Source organism: Nelumbo lutea, chromosome 1 (assembly GCF_056320005.1).
Source record: "Nelumbo lutea isolate HS-2025 chromosome 1, American lotus-T2T, whole genome shotgun sequence".
NCBI classification, from domain to species: Eukaryota; Viridiplantae; Streptophyta; class Magnoliopsida; order Proteales; family Nelumbonaceae; genus Nelumbo; species Nelumbo lutea.
The window spans coordinates 91,746,109-91,769,970 of NC_142684.1; the positions used below are offsets into that span (position 1 = coordinate 91,746,109).

The 23,862-nt window shown below is 39.8% G+C and overlaps 1 protein-coding gene across 2 annotated transcripts in view; it reads left to right on the top strand.

Annotated features, from left to right (window-relative positions):
* The window catches only part of LOC148876117 (phosphatidylserine decarboxylase proenzyme 3-like), a 110,492-nt gene that overhangs the window by 80,416 nt on the left and 6,214 nt on the right, over positions 1-23,862 (top strand). For both annotated transcript variants that reach the window (XM_088966148.1, XM_088966147.1), the window contains exons 15-18: positions 14,881-15,027; positions 16,963-17,058; positions 17,196-17,270; positions 17,389-17,481. In XM_088966148.1, coding sequence (XP_088822274.1) covers positions 14,881-15,027; positions 16,963-17,058; positions 17,196-17,270; positions 17,389-17,481 — 411 coding nt within the window. The remainder of the gene's footprint in view (positions 1-14,880; positions 15,028-16,962; positions 17,059-17,195; positions 17,271-17,388; positions 17,482-23,862) is intronic.

Genomic DNA, 23,862 nt, shown 5'->3' on the forward strand with positions numbered 1-23,862 from the left:
TTCATGCCATCAATCTCCTCAGAAGTCTTGGGAGACATCTTTTTGGAGAGAGTGACTTCGTGCCTGAAAGGAACATTTCCTTTCTTGGAGTTTTCCATGTTGTATCTTTTGACTATTTTGTCAATGTAGGCAGATTGGGATAATCATGTTATCCGCTTCGATCTATCTCTATAGAGTCGAAGACCTAGTATATAGGAGGCTTCTCCAAGATCTTTCATGGAGAATTGCTGTGAAAGCCATACTTTCACCGTAGTCAACATTCCTACATCATTCCCAATGAGTAGAATGTCATCTACATACAGAACCAAGAAGGTAACCTTATCTCCACTGTACTTCTTGTAAACACAGGGTTCATCCGGATTCTGCTCGAAGTCAAACGATTTGACAGCAGAGTCAAAACGGATGTTCCAACTTCTAGAAGCTTGCTTAAGTCCATAAACGGATCTATTGGGTTTACATACCATGTTTTCCTGACCCGCAGCTATGAAGCCTTACAGCTGCTACATATAGATATCTTCAGTAAGATCTCCATTCAGGAATGCAGTTTTGACATCCATCTACCAAATCTCATAATCATGGTATGTTGCTACAGCTAGTAGGATCCTAATGGATTTAAGCATGGCCACAGGCGAAAAGGTTTCCTCATAGTCGATGCCCTCTTTCTGAGTGTACCCTTTCGCCACCAAACGAGCTTTGAAGGTCTCAACCCTATCATCAGGGCCCTTCTTCCTCTTGTAAATCCATTTGCAACCGATTGCTTTTACCCCGGAGGGCGGATCTACTAGAGCCCAGACTCCATTGGTCTCCATTGAGTCCATCTCTGCTCTCATGGCCTTCACCCACTTCTGGGAATCTATGTTCAACATAGCTTCCGCATAAGTCACGGGATCCTCTTCACTAGTCAAGGTTTCCACTAGGTAACTATCCTGGTCATAACCATAACGGACTGGTGGCCTGGATACCCAAGTGGATCTTCTAGGTTGGTCACTACCTGGAACTTGTGGGACATCTCTCTCTGCTCCTGAGCTCTCCTCGTCAAGAACAATTTCCTGACGATGGGTGTCCAGGATGTAATCGGTCTCCAAGAATTGGGCGTTTCGATTGCAGAACACTTTCTGCTCACTTGGGTCATAGAAAAGCTAACCTACAGAGCCTTTTGGGTAGCCTACAAATAGGCAACGACTGGTCTTGGATTCCAACTTGTCTGCACTCGTTCTTTTAACGTGTGTTGGACAACCCCAAATCTTCAAGTGTCTGACACTTAGTTTCTTTCCGGTCCAAAGTTCATATGGAGTGTTCGGAACCGATTTGTTTGGAACCCGATTCAGCACGTAAATCGCAGTCTCTAATGCGTAACCCCAAAAGGATGCGGGTAACTTTGAGTGTATGAGAAGTGACCGGACCATATCCAATAAGGTCCTATTCCTCCTCTCTGAAACACCGTTAAGTTGTGGTGTAGCAGGAGGAGATAATTGTGATACTATCCTATTGTCCTTTAAGTAGTTCCTGAATTCGTTAGAGAGATACTCGCCACCTCGATCAGATCGAAGGGCTTTAATTTCCCTCCCCAAATGTTTCTCAACCTTTTGTCTAAACTCTTTGAACTTTTCAAAGGATTCAGACTTGTCTCATTAGGTACACGTAACCATATCGTGAGAAATCATCTGTGAAGGTGATGAAATACACGTGCTGATTTCGTGTCCTAATACTCAGGGGACCACATACATCAGTATGTATTAGGTCATGTGTGCCTGTACATCTTTCAGGCTTACCGTTAAATGGCCGTTTCGTCATCTTGCCTTGTAGGCAATGCTCACAGGTGGGAAGATCTTCTACAGTTAGAAAATCCAAAGGACCATCCTTTACCAACTTTGTGATTCGGTCAACACCGATGTGGCCAAGTCGGTAATGCCACAGACACGTGGGATTAACTATATCATGGGCTCTCTTCTTGGGGATTTCAGCTGGCGTAGTTTTGGTTATGTTAGTTTCTAGAGAAGGATGTAGAACATAGAGACCGTTCTCCAGTTCTCCGTATGCGATGAATCTGTTATTTTTTTTAATAGTAATTGTATTACTAAAGAAGACAGAATAACCATCTGCACACAGTTTTGAAACAGAAATCAAATTTCTCCTAAATTTTGTACATAAAGACGGTCTTTCAGTACAATTATTCATTCTCTAAAAATTAACTCCACGGTTCCTATTGTCGCGGCTGCAACAGTTGCAATAGTCTCCAAGTAGAGTGTAACTTCTCTTTCACTCAGCCTTCTACTTACCTTGAACCCCTGCAGTGAGTTACACGCACGAGTTGAAGCCTCAGAGTCAATACACCAGGACGCAGAAGCTACCAATAAATTGGTTTCTATAACACAAGTTTCGAAATTACCTTTCTTGGATTCCAGGTAGGCAAGGCAGTTCCTTTTCCAGTGGCCGGTCTTCTTGCAGAAGTGACAGGCATCCGATGCTTTGTCTTTCTTCTGCTTCTTGGGTTTGGCAGCCTTCTTCTGGGGCTTTCTCTTTGCATTCCTTTTCTTGCCCGATTTGCCAGTTTCAACAAGCATGGCAATGGGCTCATCATTTTTAATCAATTCTTCAGCTCTTTGCAACATATTGCTGAGCTCTTGCAAGCTGACGTTCAGCTTGTTCATGTTGTAGTTCATGATGAATGGATTAAAGGATGGAGGCAGAGAGTTGAGAATAGCATCGATCTGTGTTACCAGATCCAGCCCGGATCCAAGAGCCTCCAGTTCATTGATATAACCCATCATCCGGAGACAATGGTCGTGAACTTGTTGGTTCTTGGACATCTGCGCGGTCATGAACTTTTTCAAGACCTTCTGCCGAGTAGAACGATTCTGCTCTTCGTACATTGTCTTAAGACTACCCAATACGTCCTTAGCAAGTTCGATCTGATCGAACTGCCTCTGAATTGGATTGCCAAAGAGGCAATGATATAGTAGCGGGCAAGGGAGTTTTTCTCCTCCCATTCTTGGTATTTTCGTCTACAGGCCTTAGAAGCCCTATCTCCCGGACGATCCGGGGCAGGATTCTTGGCTACCTTATCCAACTTTTCAGAGGTTAAGACCAACATAAGGTTCCTGTACCAATCAGCATAGTTTGGGCCCTTAAGCTTGTTGTCGTCAAGAAGCTTTGCAAATGATCTGTTTGCCATTTTCTGATAAAAGAGCAAACATCACTCCACAACCTAATTTGATTCATGTTCATTACATAGATATGGATTTTAATCTACGTTCCATTTCCATTTATTCATCTCTGAGATTTCCCTCTTTTCTCAGTGACGGAGACTACGGGTTGTCTTTGGAAATGTGGGAAATCACATAGGGTGCATGGAGCCAACTGTTTTAGCTGCATAACCCCACCACCTTTCTGTGAAGGATCATATTCATTCATCATATGAGTTTTCCCTTTGGCCTCTGTCAGACAAGGTTCAGAGCCGTTTTCAGGTAAACCTTTCTGTCCAGTGAGTGCTTACCCATCATATTCGTGAACGCCAAGGTACCGTGAGAGAGTTCCCATTTTCTGGTGAAGCCCCTCCCACATCGGTCTATGACGCCCCTATCATCTTATGAAACACTTAGACAAGCCCAATAGCAAATGGATAGCCCATTTTCTGGTGTGTTTCCTCATTACTGAAGGACCCATCCTAATGCTAATGATGGAAGGCCGTTAGAGAGTTCATCATATGAATCTCCCTATCACTTGCACTCATATTAGCTGGAGGGAACAGTTAATTACGCCCTAGTTTGATTTAGGTCAAACCAAAGTGGCTCCCACTGACTTTCATAAAGTCAGATTTCGGTGGGCCTTAAATCGGCTAGGGTTCTGCACGTAACCTCTTGATGAGGTGTGGGACCCACCACTGAGGGAGGTCATCCAATGACCAGAAGGGACACCATGGCAATGATGTGCATTCAGCCATGGTGAACGTAAGAGCCACTGTCGAATGAGCATGGGCCAAGTACTTGTGGACCATGTACGCAGCACATCACACATCCAAACATCTCATGCAGAGATAAATTGATCCAATCAATTAATTATCTGTAAGGCCCATTGGAAGCCCGTTGAAAATCCATAATATTAACCATTAATATTATCTAGGTATATGGGTTGAATTAGGGTTACCCAGTTCGGCCCATATAGCTTTATCCTTTGAAGTGGGCTTTTAGCAGTTTTAACTATTTAAAACTAGGCCTTTACAGGTTGGGCCGAATTAACCATTTAATTAAATATCAATCCTCAGGCCCATTAGTGGGAAAAATAGGGCTGACTTTCAACCTTGATTAAACCTTAGATTTGATCCAAACAGTTTGAACCAATCTTGGTTCGAATGGGTCTAGGGTTTGATATTTAATTAAATCTTTAATTCAAGAAAATAATATGAAATTAAATAACTGATAAAAGAAAATCAAGAATCAGTTAATCAGGGTTGTTCGCACACTCCATCCTGCAAAAAAGAGGTTAGATCACAGATTGCAGTTTCACAAACTGCAAATCGCAGATAGCGAATGTCCCATCTGCGAAATCTCATTTGCGAAATCTCCCTTTCTGCGCAGCCATCTTCAATCCAAAATAAAATTAAATGGAAATCCTATTTCTATTAATAATTACATCAGATCGAATGCCTATACATTGAGTCTAAAAAATAAAAAAAAAATTATTTACAGACCAAATGTAATAAATGAATTCAAGAAACTGCAAATCTTGCAGTTCTCCCTGCGCAAACCAAGATTTCGATCTCCTCTTATACGAACAGCCCATAAATCAAGAAAATCATATAGAACTATTCTAAATAATAATTAGATTTATATAAAATTAATTTCAGATTATTTGCCCATCCGTTTTGGGAACAAATTTCCCAAAACCCATATCTGTGCAAATTGGGTAGAACATCTTCTCCCTATTTGCGCAGGTTCAGATCTGAAATAGAATGGTTCAAGATTTGAACCATGGCTCTGATACCACTGAAGGGATAGGAAATCCATCACATGGACGCCCAAAGATTGCGGAATAAGGGGGCGAATTTCAAAAATTTCTCTCCCTTCAACTAGGAATCGAATTCCCCATTTAGAAAATCATATTTTCAAGGATCATTCTTGAACCATAAACTGAACCAGATTTGAACCAAAAGGAGTAGGGAGAGATAATACCTGATACAGAGAAGTAGTATCTCCCAATGGAGGTGTTCACGCCCAAGGAAAGATCCAAAATCTGCTCTCACTGAAGATGGCACAGTGCAGGGTGGAGCAGAATCAACAGTGTTCTTCCAAAAGAACTTGACCCTTCTCAAGAATCACCTAGACGGCTTGTGAATATAACTCCCACCAATCTTTTCTCCAAAAGATTGGTATCAAGATCCAATCTTGATATCTCCCAAGAACTGGAGATCGAACTGCTGTAGGCGGTGGCTGCAGGAAGGAGGCGGCAAGAGAGTATTTGCAGGGTGCAGATTCTCTCTTCTTGTGATCTCAGCTCTGAAGACAAGAATGTGTATTGCTTGCATGTCTAAAGGCTGCCGCCCCTCTTCCTTTTATAGACTTAAAAATGGATCAGCTCCTAATCCCATTAGGAGTTGCTAACCCAAATCATATTTGAATTAGAAGTCCCTTTAAGTGATATGGGATAATCCTTATCTTATCTGCAGATTAGATCAGCCATCTCCTAATCTAATTAGGAGGTTTCCAGATCTAAATCTTATTTAGATCTTGGACTCTGTAAGTGGATAAGGTGTGGGCCCAATCCTATCAGTTGATCCATCTCAGAATTCGCCCCTTAAGTGACTAATCAAATTAGCCCAGTTCGAAATGGGCTTAAGGCCCATTTAAGGTTATGTATTCATTTAGCCTTCCAAATTGCTGCCCGTTGGGCTTCCTTGTATGGCGTGGGACCCAAACATTGATCTACACATCAGCCACATGGGTTCAGCCCAGCCTTTGTTACAAGGCCTGGCCGAATACATTGTTATGGACAATGCACCCTCTGAAACCCATCAGATGGGTTCTATGGGCCCAACACTTACCATAAGTGGTCCCTGGGCCAAGCCACCTTGTAACACCCAGGGACTGTGGGCAGATGCAAGATTAGCCCATCAGGTATTATCCCCAATGGTCTTACACTTAACCTCTCAGCCCATAATGATCATACACTGCCCGACAAGAGAGGACCTCTCCCTCGGTTGCAAGGAACAGTGTTGCACTCTCTACTTATATGGATCCCGGGAATTAAAACCTTTTGCAAATCATTTCGAAACCATAATTTATATACTTTTATATCTCATATAAAATATATTTTGCAAAACAAATCTCAACGATTGAAATCGGCTGCCATCAGTGAGAGTGCATCCCCGATCATTACCTTTGTCCGACAAAGGGGCCGATCCTGTCACTATGATTACGCACTCAGATGAATTCTCAGATTGTCCCAACATACCTAGGTTTTGACCCCCGCCAAGGATCTCATTGATTGGTACATCAAAGACAGCCCGATCCGACACGTAGTGCAGTATCATAATCGAGTCTAGTGGTCGGGTGTAACTTTCCAGTTTTGCCCATCAATCTCCAAGGTCCAGGGCAATACTGGAAATCTGGTCTAGTTCAAAGATTCAATTAGTCCTACACTGTATGTGCCTAGGGTCTCATCCCGGTAGCTGAGACAAGCCACCCCAACCGACTTGGTGGCGCCACAGTGTCAGCCTTGTCAAGATAGGTCTCTACAGACCGACCCACTGGTTGTGAACATTCTAAACTGACACAAGTCTCATTAAGTGTCCAGTTTAAGGGTATTACACAGAAACATACCAAGGGAACATGAATCAAATATGCACTTTTATTCATTTACAATAAACCCATAAAGTACATCATTTTGATTGAAGCTAAGGGCATACAAAACTGTCTAACACTCATGCCATAAATTTTGTAGCAGATTTGCATTCTTTGTAACACTCCTGCTCCCTTGTTTGGCCGCCGCAGTCTTCACTTTGACCTCATATACACGAGCAGCGTCATGGGCTTTGGAATAGGTTTGTCGAACAACATCCTAAATAGCCTTTGCAGAGGGAAGAAACATACAAGTATCACTGATCTCGGGTGTCATTGAACTCCACAACCATGACATAATCATGGAGTCCTTTTCGTTCCAAGCATCAAAATTTGGCTCGCCCAACCTTGGTCATGTTCCAAGGAGGTGACTAATTTTTCCTTTTCCCTTCAAATAGGTACGCACTAGTTGTGACCACTTCAAGTAATTCTAGCCATTTAGTCTATATGTTGTCTGAATATTCTGCGAATCACCAGTGTGAGGATGAGAATTTGTTTCTCCTTCATCGGTTTGGATGGGAGCACTTGTTGCAGTCATGTCGGACATTGTTAATGTAGGAAAAATAAGGCCAGCAGGAAAGGAGAATAAAGGAACACTTCTGGTTACAGATCAACACTGAAGGCCAAAAGAGAAAAACACAAAAAACTGGCAATGAAGGTTGAAAAAAAATCTCAAGGTTGACAAACCTAGAGCTCTGATACCATGTTTTGGAATGGTAAAATACTGATATGTTTCATTCTATTGCCAATTGGCATATTTATACAGTAAGTAACCCCACGTTTTCCAACAGGGTCGTATGGTTGATGGACTCTATATGTTGGAGAATACAACTGGCCTTCTTGTCACAGAGTATATGAGTCAGTTAAGAAAGAGTAAAATGTATTTATGGCATTGTCGTTTGGGTCACTTGTCTTTTGAGTTGTTGAAAGTTGTGTCCCCAGAACTGTGTAAGTTCGTGTCTGTTTCCAATTTTCCTTATCAAACGTGTTAGTTAAGCAAGCATTGTAGAACTCAATTTCCTCAAAGAAATAGTAAATCTGAGTTTCCTTTTCACATTGTGCATTCTGATGTGTGGGGCCCTGTTACTTTACCTTCTGAGAGTGGCTACAAGTACTTTATTACCTTCATTGACGATTATTCCAGATACACTTGGGTATATCCAATGCGAACCCGTGAGGAAGTACCAAAAATTATCCAAGATTTTCAGCGGATTTTCTTCACCCAATTTCAGATCGAAATTCAAATATTTCAATCAGACAATGCAAAAGAATTTTTTCATAGTGACCTCACGAAGTTCTTTGCTTCACATGGCTCACTTCACCGGAGCTCTTGTGCCCGCACACCACAACAAAATGGTGTGGCTGAACGGAAGAACCGTCACCTTCTTGAAGTGGCACGGGGTTTACTACTCCACATGAATGTTCCCAAACGTTTTTGGCTTGATGTCGTCCTTTGTTCTACATATCTCATTAACCAAATGCCCTCTCGTTGGTTAGAGTACAAAGCTCCACATCATCTTCTCTTTCGTAAGGCCCCACTTCTTTCTATTCCTCATCGTGTTTTTGGTTGTCGGTGCTTTGTCCAAAACCTATCCCCCACCTGGGGAAAATTGGACTCTCGTGCTATCCCGTTTCTTGGCAACTCATTCTCTAAGAAAGGGTATCGTTAATTTGATCCCGTTTCACGGAAATTCTATGTCTCCATGGATGTTACATTCTTTGAGGATGAGCCCTTCTTTCCTGTTTCTCCTCAGGGGGAGTGGAGGTATGAGGAGAAATTGGTTCAACTTCCTCCTCTCCCTACTCCTTCTCCTTCTCCCCTTTCTCCCTCTGATCCTCCGCCTTTCCGTGTTTTTTCTCGTCGTCGTAAAGGCCAATCAGGTTCAAGAGCTGAGGAGAATCCAGAAGTCGTACCTCAAATGCCATCAAATTCCTTGGGGGAAGATCATACTCACTCAGATAACTTGACTCCTAACCTCCCTGTTGCTAATGATCTTGACCTTCCCATGGCCCACAGGAAAGGGGTTAGGTTGTGCACCACAAACACCCCATTTCCAACTTTGTTTCCTTTGAGAACATCTCACCTTCATTTTGTGTTTTTCTTACCTCCATTGACAGTACCCCTATTTCCAAGAATGTGGCTGAAGCTCTCTCAGTACCAGAATGGATGAAGGCCATGAAGGAAGAGATTGATGCTCTTCATAAGAATGGCACATGGGAACTTGTTGATCTCCCTAAGGGAAAGGATCCAATTGGATGTAAATGGGTGTTCACTGTTAAGCATGGGGCTGATGGAACCGTGGAGAGGTATAAAGCTCGTTTAGTGGCAAAGGGTTTCACTCAAGTATATGGGGTTGATTATGCAAAAACCTTTGCACCTGTTGCCAAAATGAATTCTATTAGAGTCCTTTTCTCAATTGTTGCCAATCTGATTTGGGATCTACATCAGCTCGAAATCAAGAATGCATTCTTGAATGGTGACCTTGAAGAGGAAGTTTATATGGTTCAACCCCCTGCTTTTTTGGCTCAAGGAAGTGAACAAAAGGTGTGCAAGTTGAAGAAGTCTGTATATGGGCTGAAGCAATCACCAAGGGCTTGGTTCAGCAGATTTCATACTGCAGTTCAGAAGAGGGGATACAAGCAATGTCAGTCAGAGAGCACAAACTGTTTGTAAAAAGAGTATAAGGTAAAATGGCTGCCCTAATAGTATACGTGGATGACATAATTGTTACTGGTGACTGGAAGGATGAAATTCAAAGTTTGAGGGGCTTCCTTGCCACTCAGTTCGAGGTGAAAGATCTAGGACCCGCCAAATACTTCCTTGGGATTGAGGTTGCCCGATCAAAAAGGGGTATCTTCATCTCCCAAAGGAAATATGTCCTAGATTTTCTCAAGGACACGGGAAAGATTGGGGTTAAACCAGCTGACTCTCCCATTGATCCCAACCATAAGTTAAGTGACAGTCAAGGTGAACCACTTAAGGATGTGAAGCAATTTCAGAGGCTTGTAGGGAGATTGTTGTACCTCTCTATGACTCGTCCAGACATAGCATATGTTGTTGGTGTCCTCAGTCAGTTCATGCATGCACCTAGGTCCACTCATCTTGAAGCAGCGGAGAGAGTACTACGGTATCTTAAGAAGTTCTCGGGTGCTGGTTTATTATTCCAGAAACATGGACACTTGAGGGTTGAAATTTACACAGATGCAGATTGGACTGGATCTCAAAGTGACAGAAGGTCTACTAGTGGTTACTGCACCTTTGTAGGAGGGAACCTTGTTACTTGGAGGAGTAAGAAGCAAACCTTGGTAGCTAGATCCAGTGCTGAAGTTGAGTACCGTGCAATGGCACACAGAGTAACCAAAGGTATGTGGATAAAGAATCTATTGAGAGAGTTGGGTTTTCTAGTTGGTAAGCCCATGACTCTACTCTATGACAACAAGGCAGATATTAGTATCGCTGCCAACCCGGTACTACATGATAGAACAAAGCACAGTGAAGTTGACAAGCATTTTATCAAAGAGAAAATCATAACAGGCGAAGTATGCACTCCATACATCAGCTCTAAAGACCAACTTGCAGACTTATTTACAAAAGGGCTAAACCATTCTAGACATCAAGGTCTCTGTGACAAGTTAGGCATGATTGATATCTATGCCCCAACTTGAGGGGGAGTGTTAACAGGTGTATTATATGTACTGTACATAGGCTTAGTACCCGTAGGGGTATTTTCGTAATTCTGTAGACATATTGTTATGTGCGGCCAGAATAGTATAAATAGAAAACTTCACTCGACTGAAGCTAAGTTTTGTTGAGGCCTTAACTCGGTTGCCTCTTATTCTTCTTCTTCTTCTCCTTCTTCTTCTTCCTTCTTCTTTTCTTCTTCTTCTTGGTCTCCTGCTCAACAACAACTATGGATGCAGGTATTAAACTGAGTGAGTATGTGTTCATGGAACTGTTGCACAAGTTTAGGCACTTCAGCTCGAGAGCGCATAAGGTAAATCCAAGTATATCGTGAAAAATCATCAATAAATAGGATGAAATATTTATGCCCACCCATACATGGTAAATGGTAAGGCCCCCACACATTAGAGTGAACAACATTAAAAGGAATAGTTGATCTTTTATTACTTGAAGGATAAGTGCTCTTACAATGTTTTGAGAACTCACAAGACTCACAATGAAGACTCGATAGAGTAATTCCTTTAAATAACTCTGGAAACAATTGACTCAATGAAGAAAAGGGCAAATGACCCAAACGACATAACATAATGTGACTAGTGGATTCTGAAACAAGTGTAGTTCTCTTAGGTTGTATTTGACTCTACTTAGGCATGTTTAACAAATGGATCTCATTCGCCTCATGGCCACTCCCAATCACCTTTTGAGATTCCATGTCTTGAAAAACACAATATGAAGGAAAAAAGGTCACACTGCAATTTAGGGATTTAGTCAAATTACTAACTGAAAGAAAATTGGTATTGAGTTTAGGTACATGAAGAATAGATGATAAGGTCAGGGCATTAGATGTCTTAATGTCTTCTTTTCCCATGATAGGGGCTAGGAAGCCATCAGCAAGGGATATCTTATCTCGGCTAGAAAGAAGTTGGTAAGAGGTGAATAACTGTGAAACAATGGTCATATGGTCAGAAGCACCAGAATCAATTATCCAAGGGGTTTTATGAGTACCTGAGACAGAAGCATGATGTGTAGTGGCATGAATACCTGAATGAGCATATGCAGAGGAAGGAACAGTCTCTGAAGGAGTTGTAGCAATGGACTCCAAGTGACTGATGATTCGTTCGTACTTCTCATATTCAGCCCTGGCGGCTACAAGTTATTCTCCCACTGACTTATCTTCACCCTATCCTTGTTCACCTTGTGAAGAGGTAGCTACATTTGCATTTCCACCTTTTCCTATTTCAACCCTTTTTCCACCATTTTCTTTCTTGAATCCGGTAGGAACAAGCTCTGGATACAGTTTCCAACATGTATCTTTAGTGTGTTTAGGCTTCTTGCAGTATTCACAGATAACATCTTTCTTCCCAGTGCTAACCTTCGGCTTCATCCCAGCATTAGCATAGTGATCAACCTGTGGCTCAACAAACTGAACCTGCCTTCTGCTCTCCTCACTGCTCACCATAGCATATACTTGAGACAAAGTACCTCATCCTTTGCTAAAACATTCTGCCTCACAATATCATACTCCGAGTTGAGTCTGGTGAGGAACTCAAAGACCCAATTTCTCTCCACCAACCTCCTATATGTTTTTGCATCCTTAATGCAACCCAAAACAACAATCTCCATCAGATCAATCTCTTGCCAAAGAGATTTCAGCATAGAGAAGTAGACTGCTAAGGGCTTCTTCCCCTATTTAAGATTATTCACATCATGCTTCAATTTGTAGGCTCGAGCAATATTAAGCTTTTGGGAATAGGTCTCTATGACACTATCCCACACTTCTTTTGCAGTTTTCATCCACAGGTAAAGCTAACTAATGAGTGGTTGCATAGAATTCACTAACCAATTCATTACTGTATAGTTTTCCTGTATCCACCTTTCATAGGTAGGACCATCCTCCTCTGGTTTCTTCTTGCTCCCAATAATATAACCCCATTTTCCTCTACTACACACATGTATCTTAATAGATTGAGACCAAGCTAAATAACTGGTCCCGTCTAGCTTCAAAGTAGTCATAGCCCCAAAAAGATTCTCCACTGACCCCCATGTCCAAACCCGAAATCTATGGAATATTTGGTCTCTCCTCCAGTTTGCTCCGTTGAGTAAACGGATGCAAATGAAAATCAAATTAGGGCTTTACTAGGCTAGATTTACTGTTCTAAGCAAAGAACAACCTTTCAACCCCCCAAAATTAGGGTTTCACAAGGTCCTTCGAGAGGGAGAAAGAGAGAAACTTCAACTGTCTATTCCAGAGGTTCCAGAATTCACTCCAACCAAAACCGCCCCTAATAGAAACCAAAACGCTTACTTCTGATCCCTAAACGCCTGGTTCAAACTGTCTTTATGGCCTATAATAAGGTTTCTCTAGTTATCTAGGGTTTTCGGGAAAAATCTCCAAGAACCTGCTCTAGGCTTCAACTAAGGATGAAAAACCTCCACAAAACTCTCCAAAAACCTTCCTAACTAGGCTGCATAAGTAGCTGATTGATCAACTGATCAATTCTCCATACACACTATGTATGGGTAAAGAAAGGAGAAAGAAGTCGAAAGTGAGAACCCGCTCTGAATACTCTGATACCAAGTTGAAAATTACACCTACAGTAATTCAGATAATGCAAGAAAGGAAGAAAAGTGAGGAAGAGAAAGAAGAAGAAAGAAGTTTCAACAATAGGTTGTGGAAGAAGAAAAGAAGGAAGAGAGAAAAGAAGAATTTGAAGGCCCATAAGGCCTTTCATCACTTTTATTAATAATTCTAAGTCTGAGTACAATTACTTTGATGCCCTTAATGGGGCATCCAGCACTAAAGAAATAATTAAAGAAAATAAAAGAAGGCCCAAAACTAAGAAACATAACTTTTAAATACCACATAAAAGAAATAAAGAACACTAAGGCCCATTCAGCCCATTCTCACTACAAATTTAGCATCTACATGTAATCCAAATAAATAATAATATATAATTATGTTCAACTAAAAATTAAAAAGAATAATATTCAAAATTGGTATTTTAAAATGTTAATGAAATGAACAATCTTTGAATATCAAAGACAATTATAGAAGTGAAAATACTAGTAAGAATAATTATTTTAGTAATTAAAAGTTATGAATTTGCATATGATATGTATCTTAGAAATCTTAATAGGTTTGATATATTTTATGTTAAGATTATATATTTTTATAAATGATTAGTTAATATTTTAATTTACATTAAATAACAATATGTATATAATTTACAAAAAAAAAATATTGTTTACAAAATATTTGAGAATTTAATGTATTTATCAATAAAATTGTATGATATATACATATCCTGCTATATTAATTGTAATGTATCTCTTCATAATGTACCATTAAAACATGCATTTCTTTTGTATTTACACCTTATTTGTGGTTATTTCAACCTTAAATTTAGTGTTATTAATGTATTTGCAGGATTTATAGCAATTTCCTTAATGTATCCAAGTGTATTTATATCTTTCCACCATATCCATGTCTAAGCTTATCGATACTTTGATCCTTGTTTTTTATTGGTATCATAAGTGAAATAGTTTTCCCATGAACCTTGAGCTTATAGTCAATTGGGAGGGTCTGCCATATGAGTTCTTGAAATGATGCATGAAGGCTCTTACTATCTCCTCATGCGAGTCTATCTCTTCCCCATGTACCTTAGCCTTGAAATGAAAGTTCTCTTCACCCATTTTGCATGTTGTGGAAAACCTTGTGTTCCCATCTACTTCTTAAACCTTGTTTCTTTCCCACTTTCAATTCCATCCAATGCTTCAATTTGATCCCCAATGTTGTAAGACTTGGACCAAACACAGAACTGGAATGCCTATTGTGTCATGGGTCAATTGGTCCGACCATTGGGTTGACCTAGTGAATCATGATTTCATATAGATTAGATATAAAATTAAAATATTAGGTATATAATCATACATGTGTAGGTAGTGGCTAAATGGTCTGTTTCTTGATTTTTAGTACATGTGACCAAGAGATATTAAAGAGAGAAAAATAAACACATAGCATGATAGATCAATGATAGCATGTCAGCATGATTTTTCATTTTAAAATTTATGATAAATCAGTGACATGGGGGCATTGAAAACCGGATGGGTCATTGAAACCTAGCCAGTTTTCAATGGTCCTAACCGGGTTGTGATGGATCTACCATTTTTTTTTCAGAAATTTAGAAAACTGGGGTTCCAAAAAACCAGAATGGCTGTTGGTTCCTCATTTCCACAATCCAACCATCTGGTCGGGTCCAAGTCTTAATATTTCAGAAAGACTTGGACGCTGGGGCTGTATTTTAAGCATAGAATAACTATAATATTCTCCCAATAACTGAAACTTTCAACTTGTTTATGCAGACATTTAATGAGTTTTTCATAAGAGAGTTAAAGCCTGGTGCAAGACCAATCGCAGACAAGGAATCTGATAATGTTGCTATATGTGCTGCTGATAGTCGTCTAATGGCATTTAAATCAGTTGAAGACAGTTTAAGATTATGGATTAAGGTGAAGTCTCCCTCTAAAATTTGCAAATATTGGAGTTGCAAAAGCCAATCATGCTTTCTTCTTTGGAAAATAATTTCCTCAATACTAATGTTCATTTTCTATACTAATTTTTTGTCTGTTATTCAACAACAATCCATGTTTAGCTCAATATTTCATTCACTCTCTATTTATCTTGAATATATATCTCTTGGATTTAACAGGAAATAGAAAGTTGACCTCATTTTGAAGTTCCACTCAATGCCTATCAAAGAAATACTGAAATATCATTGGTTATGATACAAAAGATCTGAAGTATGCACTTTCTGTAGTAGTTATCTAGAACTAGTAATAGTTTGATCATCAAGCCCTTGTAGTGTGAGATTGAAGCCAAATAAAATTTATTAATGCATTATAGGAAATCAATGTCAGTATTTAGCAAAAACTTCACCAATGATTAAACAAAAACTATTAACCCTTTTTGTAGTAAAAGGGTATACTTACACATAAGAACAACCCTGGTGTTATTATGCATTAATATAGGATTGGTGTCAGACTAATTTTCAGAAGTAATAACACTTGGGTTTTGTTATGCATAATAACACTCATTGTTATTTATTATTATGTGTCAGTATTTAGCATAAGTAATAAGTTAACACTCGTTGATAGAAACACCAAGTTGAACTTACCTTTTGGTAGATTCTCCAAGTTGAAATAATAAGTTTTTTTATCAGCAACAAAGATTGATTCATTAATTAAAAATATATGGGATTAAGTACAGTCTGATGACCCAAATGACATTCCCAAGAGCTACAACCAAACTTACAAAGTGGCCAATATAGATGCTGCCTTGCAGCCCCTTGTTTGGATAAAGTACTGCTAAACCCTTGCACTCCACTTGATCCACGTGAAATCAGCATTTATATGATTATATCCTTTGCTAATCTTTCCACTTCTCTGAAGATATGTTTGAGAGTCCATGGGATATGTCTATTACATCTTTCCCAAGATATAACAACTTTTTTAACCCCTTCCACTTCCACCTGTTGAAAACCCAATTGCTTTGCCAACCAGAGCCCCTGTAATAATGCCAGTAACTCTGCCTTTGTTGAATTTGTAATGCCAATTGGCCCCGAATATAGTTAACGCTCATTGATTTCCTTTTGGTAGCTAGAAATCAATGTCAGTATTCTTCTCTCACTGAAAATTGATTTTTTTCTCTCTTCACTTCAACAGTTATAGTAATGAAAAAAGAAGACCAAGTACAACACAATATCTGTATAGCAAACAGGAAAGAACTAAAAATTACATCCATTAAATCCCCAAAAGATTAATCCCTGAGAAAACAGAATGAGGGATATCCAGGAACTCCTTATCCACTAGAACTCAAGATAAGATCTTTCTTACAAACATTTTTTTTAACAGCATCCTCTTGAACCACCTCTCCATCAAATATTCTGCTGTTTCTTTCTATCCACACTGACCAAATTGCAGCTGTTGGAATAGTGTACCATATGAACCTCTTTTATTGAGTCCTTTCACCTACCACTTATAAAACACTTGCTTAATTCTTCTTGGAAATAACCCATCTGAAGAAAATGTGTCCATATTTGGTAACTAGATGAGCAACGCACAAACAAATAGTCTGCCTTTTCCAGTTATCAGTTACAGAAACTGAAACCAACACCAGGGATATTCCATGCCTTGGGAGAGGACTTAAACAGTTGTCTTTATTAAGTCTGATCAGAGTTAAGAGTTATATTTATTTATCTTTCCTAGAAAGAGCTGTATCATTTTGGAGTGTCAACATCATCCTGTGATGCCCCAAAGAATGTTATTCTAGGAGTGTGTCATTCTCCATATAATGTACCTCTGGATCTAAAACTTCCAGTGTTTGTATTATTGTTCAGAGTAATAGATATTTCCTCTCCTCATGAGTTCCTTATTTCTTAATCTCAGGGTCGAAAATTTTCCATTCAAGGTCTTCTAGGAAAAGATGTATCCAGTAGTGCTTTTATCCATGGAACTCTGGTGATATTTCGATTGGCACCACAGGTATTTGTTATTTTGTCACTTCTTTCTTTTATTTTCTTTTATTTTTTATTTTTTGACTAATAGGTAAAGATTCTTTCAAAAATTTACTCTTGTGGTACTATTATTTCAATTAGCCTGATTTACCTAGACAATTGCAGGATTATCATCGTTTCCATCTTCCAGTTTCTGGAACCATTGAGCAGTTTGTCAACATTCCAGGATGCTTGTATACTGTATGCACAAGAAAGATTTAAATTGGATTTGTCTGTTCAACGTATCATATTTACTTCTCCTTTTTCCTTTAATTTCAAAAAAGAAAGATGATCTCTGAAGTAGTTTCTTATTTTCTAGGTGAATCCAATAGCTGTGAATAGTAAATACTGTAATGTATTCACTGAGAATAAGCGAGTTGTGTCTATTATTTCAACTGCAGACTTTGGAAAGGTTTGTGAGTTATAACCATATGATTATCTCTCTAACTCATTTTCATCTCCTTTCATGCATAGTATGATATCCATTTTGTTCACTTTTCCTGTTATATTAGCTTAACATGGTTCAAGTTTCAAGTTTTTGGAGGTAAATTGTTAGGGACAGTTTGCCTGACAGCTTGTATCCATGCCTAGAATAAAAAGAATTGCCCATGCTTTAGTTATGTAGTGATTATGTAATATATGCCCTCTAACCATCATTTTGAGATTATGAATTCTGGTTTCAAACTGGATTTCTACCTGGTTTCTAAAATATAATTGGTGTTACATCGGAATTTTTATATTTCAGTTGGAACAGAAAAAAGAGAAGCAATACTTTTTATTCTTCTATTTTTCACACGTTTCCTCTTCCTACATCCTCTAATTCCTATGTGTTTCATGCTCTATTTCCTTTCTTATTCCTTTATTTCCAGATTTAGGGGTGCAAGTCGGGTACCCAACTTGTAGAATGTACACAGAATTGGGCACATCCAGGAAAATGCTCAACCTGAGCCCTCCCAAGTTGGAGCCCTATCTATACTAAACTAATTTTATTTTTATCTGATCTTTATGCATTATTGATCCATGCATCTTGAAAGTCAAAACAAAATAAAGTCATTACCTAATGTTGGCCCCAGCCATCTGGGGTGAGAGGGGTGGACTGGATACAGATCTAGCCTATGACCCCTCTTTTTTTTTTGGCAGAAAGTGGCCACTCTCAGACTCAAACCTGCATTCTCATGCTTAATAGCCCAAGATTTTACCATTATGCCAAGCAATGGCCCCTGCATAACTGTGGAACTCCAAAAATTGCTACAGAATTCTAATGTCTGGTTTTGACAGTTTCATTTCAAGATGTATAATGGGTACTTACATGTCTGACAGTTTGTATCCACGTCTAAAATCAATAGATCTGTCCATGCTTTAGCTATTAGTGCCATAGTACTCTATTTACCGTCATCTCAACAGGACTTTAAATTCCAACTTCAAACTGGACTTCTACCTGATGTGGATCTGAAATATAATTGATATTCCACTGAAATTTTTTGGTTGGAACTGAAAAAAGAAAAATAATGCTTTTTCTTGTTTCTTCCTTTAATTCCTCTCTGTTCTATTCTCTACTCCCTCTCCTATTCTTTAAATTCCATATTAAAATAAAGATGTTTTTTTTGTTCTTTATGAATTATGTTCCAGTCCCCCTCAAAAGTCAAAAGAAAATCTTGAAATTTTAAGAATTGGTATAGAATTTAATACCTGGTTTTGACAGTTAATTTCAATATGTATAGTAGGTACTTGTTAATGTCAACTATGTAGGGGTAATTTTGTCTTTATGCTTATGTTTAAGTTGCTGATGTCTAAAGTTATGTTAGGTCCTATGTCCCTCACTTAAGTAGGGGCAAAGGTGTCATTTCCAGATTAATAGAAATATAAAAACAAATCTGGCTGAATGGGAGAGACTGATTTTCTCTCCTGCTCGAACCAGAACTTTCTCTTCTTCTTCTTCTCTCTCTTTTCCTCTTTCTTTTATTTCTGCTGTTATCACTCTAACAGAATTCAAGGGCAGACAGAATTCTAATATGGTATCAGAGCCAAACTGAGAGAATCGAAACTGCCCAGAATTCTGTTATTTGCGCACCCAGTCTAGGGTTTTTTTCTTGTTTTCTTCACCATCGGTTGGAGATAAGGAAAATGGCTGAAAAGGAGTGATCGCCCTCTTCCCTTGGGGGTTTCTATGCCTCCAGTTGTGCAGTTCGTGGTTGGTTGCTGTGGTTTGTAGGAAGCCCTCCCCTAATCGATGAAGAGAAGAGGGCTGATTCGTGTGATGCAGTGGGTGTTTAGTGTGGTCTGATTTACTGGTGATTAGGTAAGAGGTTTCTATGCAGTTTTTTGTTGTGAATCAAATGATAAGCTTGTTTCAGATTGTATGGTGGGAATTCAGGTTGTAGTGTGTTAGGGCTTATGCCAATTTCAGTGTGATTCGAAGGGGGAGTGATCCTCAAACAGTGTGGTGAGTTTTCAAGTAGTCGTGTGGTAGGGTTGTGGTGTAGAGAGTGCAGTTTTCAGTAATAAGTGCTCAGAACAGTGTGGTTCAGTGTGCAGTGTGCAGAATTCAGCAATAATAGAATTCAACAATGGGAGACAACAGTGATAGTAAAACTAGTGTGATGGTCCCTACTGACTACCTGAATGTTCAGATGACCTCTATTAAACTGAGTGGAGAAAATTATATATCATGGGCACAATCTATAAAAGTCTTTCTTAAGGCAAAGAAGAAAGTGAAACACATAAGGGGAAAACCCCTCCACTGATTCTCATGAGTATGATGACTAGGAACAAGAAGATGCACAGATTATCACATGGTTATGGAACAGTATGGAACCCAAGATTAGTGTGAATTTCATGTTTCTTTATACTGCCAAGGAAGTGTGGGACCATGCTAAGAAGTTGTATTCGGGTCAAGACAACACAACTAGAGTATATCAGCTATACTAGGAATACTTTTATTTGCAACAGGGTAATTAGAGTCTTGAGGACTATTATGCTAGTATGAGAAACATTCGTAATGAGTTGAATGTGTATCACCCCCACCTCTGATGTCAAAATTCAGCAATAGCAAAGAGAGCAACTAGATGTGATTTGATTTTTGGTGGGGCTGAAGTCTGAATATGAACCAATGCGGGCTCAGATACTAGGAGGATCAACTCTCCCTTCCTTAGAAGAGGTGTTTGCTCAACTTAGGAGGATTTCTATTGGATCTACCGAGAACTCTAGTGTTTCCGATAGATCAGCCTTTGCAGTATCAAGGGGCCATGGTGTTAGAGGTGGAGCTCGGGGAGCTCAGTCTAGTCGTAGTGGTAGCAATGGACCGGTATATGACCGTAGTGGGGGTGGTGGACCTACATATAACCGTGGTGGTGGTCGTACTGGAGGTCAAGATTCAGGGGGAGTCCGTGGCAGAGGATGTAGTTCAGGTCCGAGGGGATATACACATTATTGTATGGATGGACATACCATTAATCATTGCTATGATTTGCATGGTCCACCTTCAGCTTGGGCCAATCATACCATGACCAGTGATAGTAGCTTCAGACAGGAGAGTCATTCAGCTGATTAGATGCTCCCTACATCCACAAATGTTCCCAGGAAGGAGATGATGAGTGTTCCCTGTGGTGATTATGAGAGGTTTGTCCAGGTCACATCTCAACAGAACACAACCACTCTTGCACACTCAGGTATGGCTTGTCTGGCATCCACACCCAATCCCTGGATTATTGACTCTAGAGCCTCCGGTCACATGATTGGAACTCCAGGTGTGTTTTCTTCCCTCTCTCATTGCCCAACATCACAATTTGTTACCTTTGCTAATGGTTCCACATCTTTCCATTTGTGGTGTTGGTAATGTTAACATGGGCTCTTTACCCTTATCCTCAGTTTTGTATGTCCCTAAATTTCCATTTAACCTTATGTCAGTTAGTAAGTTGACCAAGTCTCTTAATTGCTCTATTACTTTTTACCCTTCTTCGTGTGTTTATCAAGATCTCATGACGGGGATGAAGATTGGTGGAGGGCATGAAGTTGGTGTATTGTATTATCTTGACGGTGGTGGAAGTACGTCAGCAGCTCTCCAGTCATCTCTTTCTCCTCTCTAGTGGCACTGTCGATTTGGTCATCCTTCTTTGAAAGTTCTGAAGTCTCCGATTCCTTCGTTGAGTCATCTTTCTGTTTTGGATTGTGAATTGTGTCAGTTGGGGAAACATCATCGTGTTCCCTTTAGTCCTAGGGTTGATAAGCGTATGTCGAGTCCTTTTTCTTTGGTTCATTCAGATGTTTGGGGTCCTTATAAAGTAATGTCATACAATGGATATAAATACTTTGTCATTTTTGTTAATGATTATTCAAGGATGATGTGGCTTTATTTAATGAAAGAAAGGAGTGAATTGTTTGCCATTTTCCAAAAATTTTATGCTGAAATTCACAACCAATTTGGTGTCCACATTAGAATTTTTCATTTCGATAATGGCCATGAATATTTCTCTACATCATTTCAAGAATATTTGGACCAACATGGCATTATCCATCAGACTTCATGTACCTGCTTGATCCCTCATGCACCACATGAATGTACCCAAACCTTTTTGGAGTGATGCGGTGGTTACTTTTTCCTTCCTGATTAACCGGATGCCCACGTCTATCCTTGATGGTCATTCTCCATTCACCACTTTGTTTCCTATCTTGTCTCCGTTTCCTCTTTCTCCTCGAGTTTTTGGGTGTTGTTTGCTTCGCTCATAGTCTGGGGCTGGGAAGGGACAAGTTAGATGCACGATCCATTAAGTGGATCTTCCTTGGCTATTCCCGGACTCAAAAAGGGTATAAGTGTTATCATCCTAGCTCTTAACATTCCTTTGTGTGTGCTGATGTTACTTTCTTTGAGTCCACTCCGTTTTTCTTGGGGTCAGGTGATGTTTCTTCCTCCTCATCACCTCCTCCTCTTCCTCTTCCAGTTGTGGATTCTGTCCCTCTTGTTCCAGATGTGACCAAGTCCTTGCCTCCGGTGCCACCACCTGTTGAACGGCCACCTATTCGTCAAGTGTATACACATTGCCAACATGTACTGGCTCCTTCTCCAGCTCCATCATCATCAACAGATCCGGTAGTTGTTCCCACACCAGCCCCAACCTCAGTGTCTAAACTTGATCTTCCCGTTTGCCTTGCAGAAAGGTAGACGCAGTTGTACCCTTCATCCTATTTCTAAGTACTTACCTGATGATAGTGTAGAGCGGCTGAAAGCTAGACTGGTTGCCAAAGGGTACTCCCAAACCTATGGTATTGACTACACAGAGACCTTCTCCCTAGCCGCTAAGATTGGTTCAGTTCATGTTGTGATTTCTCTTGCTGCTATGTATGATTGGCCCCTCTATCAACTTGATATCAAGAATGCTTTCTTACATGGTGATCTGCTTAAGGAGGTCTATATGGAGCAACCACTGGGGTTTGTTGCTCAGGGGAGGATGGTAAGGTGTGCCGATCAAAGAAGGCCATTTATGGACTTAAACAGTCTCCACGAGCATGTTTTGGTAGGTTCAGTGAGGTGGTAAAGAATTTTGGTATGAAACAGTGCCAAGTTGACCATTCAGTCTTCAGTCATGACTCTCAGGCTAGAAGGATTCTATTGGTGGTGTATGTAGATGATATCGTTATTACTGGGAATGATAAAGTGGGAATTGATAGGTTGAAAACCTTTCTACAGGAACACTTTCAGACAAAGGACCTTGGTAAACTAAAATATTTCTTGGGGATAGAAGTAGCAAGGTCTAAGCATGGTATTAACTTGTGTCAAAGGAAATATGTCCTTGATTTGTTGGAAGAAACAGGTTTGTTAGGTGCTAAACAAGATGAAACACCTATGGAAACAAACACTAAGCTGAGTAGTGATATGGGTGAAGAGTTTGAAGACCCTGGCAGGTAGCGGCAGCTTGTGGGTGAACTGAGCTACCTAACCAATGCTCGGCCAGACATTTCATTTGCAGTTAGTGTGGTAAGTTAGTTCATGCGGAAACCTTGGGTTCCACATTGGGATGCAGTTCTAAGGATTGTGAGGTATTTAAAGGGGGCTCTTGGTCGTGGTTTGATATATAGAAGTGGTGGAAAACTTGAAATAGAAGGATATATTGATGCTGATTGGGATGGTTCTATATCTGATAGGAGATCTACTACAAGCTATTGTACTTTTCTTGGGGGTAATCTGGTGATATGGAAAAGTAAGAAGCAGACAGTTGTGGCAAGAAGCAGTGCAAAGGCAAAATATAGAGCTATGGCACATACTACTTGTGAATTAGTGTAGCTGAGGAACCTTCTACAGGAGATGGGATACACTGTTGACACTCCAATGAATCTCTACTGTGACAATCAGGCTCTAATCCGGTGTTTCATGAGAGAATCAAGCACATAGAGGTTGACTGTCACTTTGTGAGAGAGAAGGTGATGAGTGGAGTAATAGATACTGCATATGTTAACACAAGAAACCAGTGGGCAGACTTGTTTACCAAAGGGTTAAGTCGGGGAGAGTGGACCACATATATAACAAGCTGGGATTATATGATATATACTCACCAGCTTGAGGGGGAGTGTTAATGTTGACCATGTAGGGGTAATTTTGTCTTTATGCTTATGTTTAAGTTGCTGATGTGTAAAGTTATGTTAGATCCTATGTCCCTCACTTAAGTAGGGGCAAAGGTGTCATTTCCAGATTAATAGAAATATAAAACAAATCTGGCCGAATGGGAGAGACTGATTTTCTCTCTTGTTCGAACCAGAACTTCCTCTCCTATTCTCTTCTCTTCTTCTTCTTCTTCTTCTT